Source organism: Hibiscus syriacus, unplaced genomic scaffold (assembly GCF_006381635.1).
Source record: "Hibiscus syriacus cultivar Baekdansim isolate YM2019G1 unplaced genomic scaffold, ASM638163v2 tig00112530_pilon, whole genome shotgun sequence".
In the NCBI taxonomy this organism is placed as follows: Eukaryota; Viridiplantae; Streptophyta; class Magnoliopsida; order Malvales; family Malvaceae; genus Hibiscus; species Hibiscus syriacus.
In genome coordinates this window covers 834914-845143 of record NW_024063358.1, presented here as the reverse complement: position 1 = coordinate 845143, position 10230 = coordinate 834914, and the positions used below count along the sequence as shown (strand labels likewise).

Genomic DNA, 10230 nt, shown 5'->3' with positions numbered 1-10230 from the left:
ATGACCTAGTCTCCTATGCCATAACCAACTATCATGCTCATCCTTAGCAACTAGGCATAAATTAGTCATATCAATAGAATCTAAATGCACCATATAAATGTTTCCTATTCTATGACCAATAAGCATAATCCGATTAGATGCAATGTCAATAACTTTACAACCATTAATTTCAAATAAGACATTGAATCCTTTATCGCATAATTAACTAATACTCAAAAGATTATGCTTTAATCCATTCACATATAAAACATTCTTAATTTATATGGAAGATGTATTACCTATTGTACCAATACCTTCAATGTGACCTTTTGAATTGTCTCCAAAAGTCACTTCTCCTCCATTTTTGGCGTTAAGCTCAATGAACCGGCTTTTGTCTCCGGTCATATGTCTTGAGCATCCACTATCAAGGTACCATGAGTTTGAATTTGTTTCCCGTGCCTTGTAGCAATGCTCCTTTCCCTACAAACATAGATTAATTTTTGATTTTTGGTACCCAAATTCTTTTGGGTCCATATTCATTAGTTTCCAAAATCCTAGTCCCCTTAGGTATCCATTTGTGTAGGATATTTTTATCTTTAGTAGTAATGAGTTCTTTAGGAACCCACATACTTCTAATGATTTTTCCATTAGAGGTTCTTTGGGGACCTCTATGATTGTAGTTTCTAAAACTTTTTCTAACAAAGTTGGATTTTGAATTTCCACCTCTTTCAAAATGTTTTGTTCCAACTTTATCAAAAGAAGTTTTAAGATCATCAATTTTCTTTTGATGATCATCATTGATCTTTGAAAGTAAATTTTGCAAATCTAAATTTTTCTTTTCAAACTCTTCTAGTTTGATTTGCAAATCTTTGATTTTACTTTCAAGATCGTTGTTGGTTTTGGATATGAGTTTGTTTTCATTTTTCAATTTTGAAACATCATTTTTATATTTTAAAAACAATTTCTCATAATCCAAAGCCAACCCATTGTACTCCTCAAATAACTCATCATAAGATAAATCATCAAAATCGGATGAGTTAGAGGTTACCTTAGAATCTTCCCCGAATACCATCAAGCACAAGTTTGCTACTTCTTGTTCCTCTTCATCGGAACTTTCTTCATCGCTCTATGTAGCCACATGAGCCTTGTGCTTATTCTTTGATTGACCCTTTTTCTTCAATTGTGGGCAATCATATTTGACATGCCCCGGCTTTTTGCATTCATAGCAAATGATTGGGTCCTTCTCTTTTGGTTCATTTTTGAGGCCTTTGTTTCGTTTGAATTTTCTTCCTTGGTAAGGTCTCATCATTTTTCTGAACCGTTTGGCAAACAATGCCATTTCCTCGTCATCATCATCATTATTAGAATCACTCTCATCTTTTGTGGATTTGAGAGCAACTCCAATATTTTTCTTCTTCTCCTTTTTCTTTGGTGTCTCTTCAACTTTATCAAGGTCCACCTCATCTTCGAGCATCATCTCATGAGTGAGGAGTGAACCGATAAGTTCTTCAAGAGTTAAGGACGATAGGTCCTTAGACTCGATGATTGCCGTCTTCTTTGATTGCCATGATTTTGGGAGGGAGTAGACTAACTTCCTCACAAGCTTTTCATTTAAGATGATCTCTCCATATGATTTGAGACCATTGACAATCGTTGAAAATCTATCCGTCATAGCTTTGATGTCTTCATTTGGTTTCATCCTGAAATTTTCATAGCTATGCGTTAGAATACTAATTTTTGATTTCTTTACCTCATATGTACCTTCATGTGTGACTTGAAGCTTGTCCCATATTTCTTTGGCGGTTGTACACGATGAAACTCTTCTGTATTCATCTGGTCCAAGAGCACAAAAAATAATATGGATGGCTTTGGAGTTGAGCTGGAACATTCTTGTCTCTCATTCACTCCACAACCTTGGATGAGTGATAGGCTTGATGAATCCTTCTTCTACGGCATTCCATGCTCCCATGTCACTTGCTTGAATGAAGTACATCATTCTATTCTTCCAATAGGCGTAATTAGCTCCATTGAAGAAAGGAGGCTTGTTGACGGGCATCGAATCAAGACCGCAGTCGTAATTTGAAGTGGAGGCCATTGATGAATTGGTAATCGATGTAACTCTTCCCGAATCGACTCAAGAGGTGATTAAACCTTCAAATGAGTGAGGCTCTGATACCAATTGTTGAGTTAATCGATCTACAGAATCGACCAAGAGGGGGGTGAATTGGCAATTAAAAATTTCGTGGAAGCTTTTGCATAAAATTTAAAGTAATTGCACAGCGATTTACAGTGGTTCGACTTTCTCAAACAAAGTCTACGTCCACTACCTTAGCTATCCACACTAAGGATTTTCCAACAAATTCACTAATTTGTTCTTTCTTTTGAGGCCAAAGAGATAACCTTACAAAATCCCTCAAGAGTATACCCCAACTCTTGAGAACACTCTTTTTCCCAAAGAGAAGATTACAAATTTGCAAACTTACAAGAAAACCTCACAAGGTAAGATGTTTGCACAATTCTAGAACAAAGAAAAGAACACTCAAGGATAAATACAATTGAGTACAAAAGTTTTCTTGAAAGCAAATGAATATTGGATGAAAAATAGGCTTGAAATACTCAAACTTGAGGTTTGATGCTTTCTCTTTGATTTTCTCTTGATTCTAGTTGATTGATGTTTCTTGTTGTTGATCAATGGCTCCAGAACTTGTTTAAATACCCCTTGAATCAATTCTGAACGTTGGTGATAATTAGTGGGGATAATAGAGCCGTTTAAGTGTGAAAATAATTAATTTTTCTAGGTGGAGCGTCTCATGCATCGATGCATGATCAAGTATGCATCGGTGCATTCGTGTAAAATTCAAATATTTTGACCGTTGGAACACTTGATGCATCGGTGCACCAAGTGTGCATCGATACATGAAACGCATTCGATGTTTGAAAAATAGACTGATGCATCGATGCATGGCTTGTGCATCGATGCATCAAATGCATTCGATGTTTTGAAAATATTCAGAGTGCATCGATGCATGGAGAGTGCATCGGTGCATGGAATGCATTCGATGTTCAATTAATTCATCGATGCATGGACTGATGCATCGGTGCATGCCTTTGAATAATTGATTTAAGGCTTGTTTTTGGTTCAAATTGTGAAAATTGTTTCAAAAATAGTTTAAGTACAAATCACAATTTTACACATTTAGTAAGGATTAAAATTGATCTTGAAAAACTTGGAGTAATAATTTGATATTCGGTTAATTGAATCGAATTTGTAAAATCATTTGTGAAATCTTAAAATTCATTTAACTTAATTTGTTATATCGAAATATCAAAAATGTTTTCAACAATACTCCTACTAAAAAAACACACATTTTGCTTGGAACGATGAACAAGTATTAATAATATCCCTATAGTATCGATACTCCACCAGCAGAAAACACGTTTTCACTCAAAAATCTCTTATTCATCTAACCCAAAGACCTTAGTGAGGTCCCAAACGTTCTTAAAGTCTTGTGTGATTAAAGAGGAGCATAAATAAGGCTCAGAAACATGCTAAAAACATTAAACATAAGATCTACTATGGAAGGCTAATAAACATGCTCATACTCAACTTTCAAGCTAAATTATTTTTAATGATCCTACAACTGGTATGAAAAAGCTAATAGTGTGTTATCTGGATTCTTTGGATGCTAGAACACTTTTTGAATCAACTAGGGATCCATTCTTCCTTTTCCATTTACTTGAACTCTCTCTTCAATCTCTTTAACTAATCAAGGTATAAAAATGGATTACTTACTTAACTAGGTGTTGGATAAAGCTTAGATACACTCCTTACAACTCAAACACTCTTCTAAAATAACTTAAAACACTTGCTTTTTAAAAACCCATAAAAAACCATTTCTAAAAACTTAACCAAAACTATAAATTAATTACTCTAATTGATGCTAAAGGAAAGAAGAATAAGAAAAATTATCTTGGTTTCTTCAATCTAGCTTGAAATCTCACCTTGGTTTGATAACGAGAAAGAAACTGGAGAAGAAAATGGAAGATAAAATGAAAGAGAAGATTTTTGCATGAAATTTTATGAAGAATAGGAAGGTTTATAACCTTAAAATAAGCTTGGGGTAAATTTTTATCTAGGTCCCTCTCATTTCTTATTTAATTAAGAACTATCATTAAACTTAACTCTTAGGCCTACCTTAGGCCCAATACCCTTTATAATTGGTCTAGAATGACTCTATTTAATCTGATGGGCTCTAATATATAGTTTCGTTTTGACCGACACTACTGACCCAGAAATCAAGGCGTTACAGGATCACATTGAAAGAAAAATAATACGAGAGATACATTGATTTTTTTCAAAAAGTATAGGGACCTCTAATGCCTTTTTCCTTTTTAAAGAATGCCTGTTGTAATAAACCCGTAATTAAGTGACCTTGTGAGTAGTTTACCCTTATTTATTTTGTTTTCTAACAATTAAAGAACAAACATCTTTACGAAGCAAACAACAGGATACAGGCACGGCTAACCATTGCTGGATTTAAATTAGTCTGGTTCGGATTTGGCCTCCGCCTGCTAGCTGTTGTTTTCACAGTAGCTTCTTTGATAATCTTTTTAATCCTGAAAATCACTTTTACTTGAGGTTCATCAACTGTTCAGAAGGGTAAGTATGCAACACAAGGAAGATGTTCGATGATATGCTTCAAAGAGCGTATTCGTTCATTTTATTTCTCGTATATTGTGATCTTCGAGATAATTTTATTTTGGTATATTTTTGAATGTTTGAAATTTCTTTTACGACAATTAGGTTAATCCTTTGATTGTTTTTTCTCTGCTAAAAATTGTGCCTTTTGCCTGTTTTTGGTTATATTACACGGCTTGGTTTTTGAAGCTTTCTTTTTTTGAAGGAATGGAACATGAAGACGATATGAAATTAAAAGGAGACACAAAGGAAAAGATGTTCCAAATTTATACAGAATTTTTGACAGGGTAATCAAAACACAAAAATGTTGGTTGTTAACTTACTCCAGTGCTTCTATGCATCGGTTTCGATGTGTCATTCCTTAATTGCTTTAGGAAATTGTATGTCTGCACATTAGAGAAAGGGGTTGGATTTGCAACTTTAAGATGCAACTCCATTTTCAATAGAAATCAAAGTGATGAAGCCTATGGTTTTTACCGAATTCCGAAATTATTGTTTGGGACATTGCAGGGTGGCAAAGCTTGATGAACTGGTGGCCGTTGGAGGCAGACTACTTACCGGCTTTCAGCAAGGACTAGGTCAGCACCTTTTGAAAATCCGCACTATATTTTTTATCCATTGCAATCAATAGGATGGTTTCCTTGGTGATAGTATTTTCTCGATTCTCTTTCAGAGTTTCTCCGGCGCCCTGCAATTAACAAGGCGTCCAAGTTGATTGAGAACATTATTAAAGCCAATGAAACAAACAGGTTAAAGTCATACCTTGAAGCTGGTTGCATTAACAATCATGACCGTGTACATAATACGAGCAAGTGTAAGTACTTTCATTCTTCATAGATAAAGCATTATCCGGTTGATAAATGGAAACAGTCACTTGTCTTCTTCTGTTCTATACTGATTTCTGCTATAATCGGATAATCTCTTGATTATGTAGTATAATTTACCTTTTAAAACCCTCCTAATTCTCCTTATTTTATATCACTTTTTTACTTGCATGTTGATCTTTCGTATCGGTAGTATACACATGCCTACATGGACTACATGATCATTTTATTAAAGGTAATGTTCTATTTGCAACCTTATTGCCTTTGTCTACTTTTATCCAGTAAATATGTTGTGTAAGGATCAATAAGTGTTTGCAAACTTATGGTGTGCAGTCGAATCCTTGCTGAATGATCTCGAATGCTTCTTGAGGGATGCCACAGCTGCGCTGCAAATGGCAAATCAACAGTTATCTCCTTTGTTGTACGCGGAATCTAGTGTCGGACTACATCCACATGAAAGTGACGGTGAAGTAGGTGTTTACGCTTCAACTCTTTCTGTTTATTGGAAGTTGACTATCTTGCTGAATGATCCAATTGTTTTCCCCTTTAGGATGAAATGGTTTCATCTTGTCTCCTAGAACCCGAAGTGACAGATTATGCCGTCTTGATGGGGATTGTATATAGTATGGTGAAGCAGGATTGTACAATGCAGGTACTGCTTGTAACTAGTATCATATTTCCGATACGGAGCGAAACTCCATCAATCATCGAATATGAGTTCCGAAACAATTTCTATTTCTCTTTCGTTGTTTCCCCCCTCTAGAACAGTGACAAAACACCGCCTTTCCATTGCAGGGTAAGATTGTTAAATCTCTAAATCTCAAGACAACATCCGAAGAACTAGAGAGCTATTCACTGATGTGGACGTTGCGACCTTACATCAACAATCAAACCATGCAGCTAGCTTGGAAGATTGTTCCCTGAAACGTGTATGTGTTTATAAGAACCCAAAACTTGTTTTGTCCGGAATATTCAGTTTTTGCCTTGTTCCATTTAATACAGTTTTGGAATGGTTGTGAACTTGAATGAAAGCACAAGGGAGGCCATTTACCCCTTCAAGCCAAGACAGATATGGAACCCTGCAAATGACATAGTTTCGAATCAAAATAATTCAAAAATATCATTGTTGAAACCTCACATTGGGTTATTCCTACATGGTTGAAAAATCCAGCTTGTTCGAATCGTTTTGTTGAGACTTTTCTCATAAATAATTCTAAGGGAGTTGAACGTTAAGATATACTCTTAAATTCCACATACAATACAACACTCATGCATGCTAGCCCTAGGCACTGACTATTTCGAAGACGCTGCAATGTGATTATTCAGTCATCTTACAACAAGAAAATAGGCTGAGCGGATGACAAAACAATCTCCCACATAGCCACAACCACATATTATCTAAAGAAATACAAAGGTCAGCTTTTAACAAACAACTTACGGGTTACTAGATTATATTGAAGAAACAAAAAAGCCAAGTATCATTATGTTAAACATTGCAAAGTGAATGGTTTATTGGTATATAAGTTAACAATTTGAAATGAAATCTAGAGTGACAGCACTTGTAATATAATTTCAAATTTAAGAACTGCAGCTAGAAAAATAGTGCAATTTCTTTGAATCATTTATGAATTATTACAAGAGAAACACTTGCACTAACCAGTTGCACTTTGCATCCAGAATCGCAAGGCATATAAAGCCTATATTCAACAAGGGAAAAAGAAAACGAGGAAAAGTTTCTTTGACAGGATAAAAAACAAACAAACAAACAAACGAACAGTCCAAAATCATCTTGTCCATAACCTGAACCAGTTTTATGATCACAGTTTCTCGGTGCATCAAATGTCTTATATATGATTTTAGGCCAAAAGCATTAATCATCATCATCTGCAGTTGAAAAAAAAAGGAAGTAAATTTTTGGTCGAACCAATGGTATAAAAACAGATAAGATACACAACTTTAATCTTAAGCTTGATGAAGAGCAAGGTTTTAAATGTTACTACCATGGTTGATCAGCTAACATAAAGATAATAAAGAAACAAAAACATCCGGTTCCAACTCAGCATTCGCAAAAGATGGTCAGTTTGGATTGGGATAAAGTAACAATTTTAGACAACTCCTCCATTTAGGACTTATAATACATATACAACAGTGAAATAATTTCGAGAAAAAGAGGGAGGCTGTAACATTGCAAGCAAAGACAAAGCTGCATGAATTGGAGCATTCTGAAATAAAAAGACTAATAGTATAAATCAGGGACGAACTTATAAAACTTTAGAGTGGGCAAACTAATAAAATTTTAGGAGGCAAAAACATATTATCAATAGAAAATACAAAGAAAAAATCTAAATTATATAAGAATTTGAAATTTTCAGGGGCAGCTGCCTCGGTCCATCCCTGATATAAATGGATGCTAATAAAATTGATTGCAGATGACACTAGTAGTTTTGGTTTCAGGTAAATTGATAAAATTTATGGGTTGATTTTAGGAAATAGGGTCATCGACCAAAGTAGCGGCGCTCGTTGGCTGCCTTGGCCTTTTCGAGCATTTGGTCAAGGTCCCGTTGGAGCTGAGCGTCCCAAATCACTAGCTGGTTAACGAACACTGCTCCCAGGCCCATCCCCAACAGGTGCTCCCACGGATCTGCATTTCGAGTTTTCGATTTCGAATTCAAATTTCCTAGTCTAGGGTTTGAAATTAGGAACGAGATGAAACGCATAAATAAATAGAAAAAAAAGGAAAGGAAATGAATCGCACGTCGCATGTAAGGGAGCTTGCGGAGAGCGTTGGAGTACATTTGGGTGCCGAGTCCCAGCAGTGCTCCGATCACCGTTGCGCTCACTGCCATCTCTTCCTCTTCTTCACCTTTAGGCTCTACCTTCGCCTCCCTCTTCTTTTCTTTTCTCGAATTGCTGATTACCAAATCTTTTCCTCGGTCATGTTTACTTAATTAATAGTAGAGGCATAAAACAAAATAGGATAAACTATCGAAATGATCACTTCTATTTCATAAGTGTTCATTTTAATCAAACAAATATAAAAAGTAAAGTTTTAATTACTTATATTATATAAGACGATAAGTCGTTCCTTTGATATGTTAGTAAAATAAATTAATTTTTTAATTTTAGATCAAAAATATTAATTTGACTCTTGAACTTAGATAAAATTTTAATTTTACACTTAAATTTTAAATAAAATATAAATTTAATCTTAATCAAAGTTTCCTACCATCGATCATCTCCCATCGTTATCGACTTGACCACCTTCGCTAACGACCGTTGAACCTTTAAACTTTTAAAATTAAACGAACAACTTAAAAGTTAAGATTTTAGAATTATGTATACATGTTATGACTCCTTTCTTTCTTCATAAATTTGTTATATTGTATAATTACAGAGAAATCCTCTTAATTCATTTCATTTTATTCACAATACTAAAATTTAAATTATGTATATTATGGAAAAAAAATTAGCATCGTATCTCATTAAATCAACCGATAATTTATGTCTTTATTCTAAATATATATATATATATATATATATATATATATATATTCTTTTTTTAAAAATTAAATGTAAAAGTTATCGAAGTTTATCTATACCAATATAATTGTTCAAATAGATATTTATTTTCATATCAATATAACTGTGAAGACTCGAAAGTTTTCATATGAAATGTTGTATAAATAAAATCCTTTCATAGAATAAGTCAACGTTGCCAGATTCAGATCAGCAAAAAGTCAACAATTCAAAAAGCTTCGATTGATTATATATTTTTTTAAAAGAGAAAATCGCCTCAGTGACCAAAAAAAAAGTTATAATATACGATTTTAATCAACTTTTTTTGGATTTGCCAAAATGACCAACAAAATCGCAACGCGAAATAAAAATCGCAACGCGATCCCCAGAATCGCAAATCAGTTTCCAAAATCGCAACGCGAATATGAAAATCGCAACGCGAACACATAAATCGCAACGCGTATCCGTAAATCGCAACGTGTATCCGTATATCGCAACGCGTATCCGTAAATCGCAATGCGTATCCGTATATCGCAACGCGTATCCGTAAATCGCAACGATAATACGTAAATCGCAACGAGAATCTGTAAATCGCAACGATAATCCGTAAATCGCAACGAGAATCTGTAAATCACAACACTGAAATTTTGGGTATATAACACTGAAATCATAAACTAAATCCCTAAATCGCAACTCATTCCATCTCCATCTATCACTCTCTCCGGCGACATCCGTTCCTATATCCAACGACATCCTTCCCAATCCGGTAACAGGTTTTAGTTTCGCAGCTCGTCTGTTTAGTAAATTAATTTACAACCATGAAATCATCTAATGTTGATCATGTTTGGATAGATTTGTGTTTTGGAGGGTCATGGGATAATGTTCATGGTGTTTTACAATATATGCCTTTACCCATGAATCTTCAACTAAAATTGTCTTTACAAAAGTTAACTTATGAAACTCTAATGCTACGTGTTTCAAATAAATTGAATTTAGAGCCCCTAAGTGGATTTAGGCTATCTTATCAGAGAAATGGTAAAGTTTATTTGTTAACCGACAATGAAGATGTTGAACGATTCATTGCTTACATTAGTGTTTCACAAGATGATGTTACATTGTATGTTGTTGAACCTAGAAGTAGTATTGTTGGGTCAGTAGCGGGTAGTAATCAACTAAGTTTTTCTCAAAACCCACAACCTTTCTCTAATCCAA

At 34.5% G+C, this 10230-nt stretch overlaps 2 protein-coding genes across 2 annotated transcripts; one reads left to right on the top strand and one right to left on the bottom strand.

Moving 5' to 3' along the window:
• The first annotated feature begins 5135 nt into the window (after positions 1-5135).
• LOC120181752 lies at positions 5136-6561 on the top strand. Its single transcript, XM_039186824.1, has 6 exons — positions 5136-5256; positions 5352-5492; positions 5696-5737; positions 5836-5972; positions 6053-6154; positions 6298-6561. Exons 1-6 carry the CDS (start codon positions 5136-5138, stop codon positions 6424-6426), a joined length of 672 nt encoding a protein of 223 aa, XP_039042755.1. The 3' UTR covers positions 6427-6561.
• A 683-nt stretch (positions 6562-7244) lies between these two features.
• LOC120181628 lies at positions 7245-8404 on the bottom strand. Its single transcript, XM_039186719.1, has 3 exons — positions 8258-8404; positions 8006-8143; positions 7245-7386 (listed from the first exon to the last, which is right to left on the bottom strand). The coding sequence occupies exons 1-3, from the start codon at positions 8346-8348 to the stop codon at positions 7373-7375; spliced, it is 243 nt and encodes an 80-aa protein (XP_039042650.1). The 5' UTR covers positions 8349-8404; the 3' UTR covers positions 7245-7372.
• Between the last annotated feature and the right edge of the window lie 1826 nt (positions 8405-10230).

Bases quoted from the DNA above. Each gene is read 5' to 3' on its own strand.
- LOC120181752 (XM_039186824.1), top strand. From the start codon at position 5,136: ATGAAGCCTATGGTTTTTACCGAATTCCGAAATTATTGTTTGGGACAT. The intron at 5,493-5,695 runs GTAAGTACTTTC...TCGTATCGGTAG, and splicing joins TGTACATAATACGAGCAAGT to TATACACATGCCTACATGGA. The intron at 6,155-6,297 runs GTACTGCTTGTA...TTTCCATTGCAG, and splicing joins AGCAGGATTGTACAATGCAG to GGTAAGATTGTTAAATCTCT.
- LOC120181628 (XM_039186719.1), bottom strand. From the start codon at position 8,348: ATGGCAGTGAGCGCAACGGTGATCGGAGCACTGCTGGGACTCGGCACC. The intron at 8,144-8,257 runs GTGCGATTCATT...CTCGAAATGCAG, and splicing joins CAAGCTCCCTTACATGCGAC to ATCCGTGGGAGCACCTGTTG.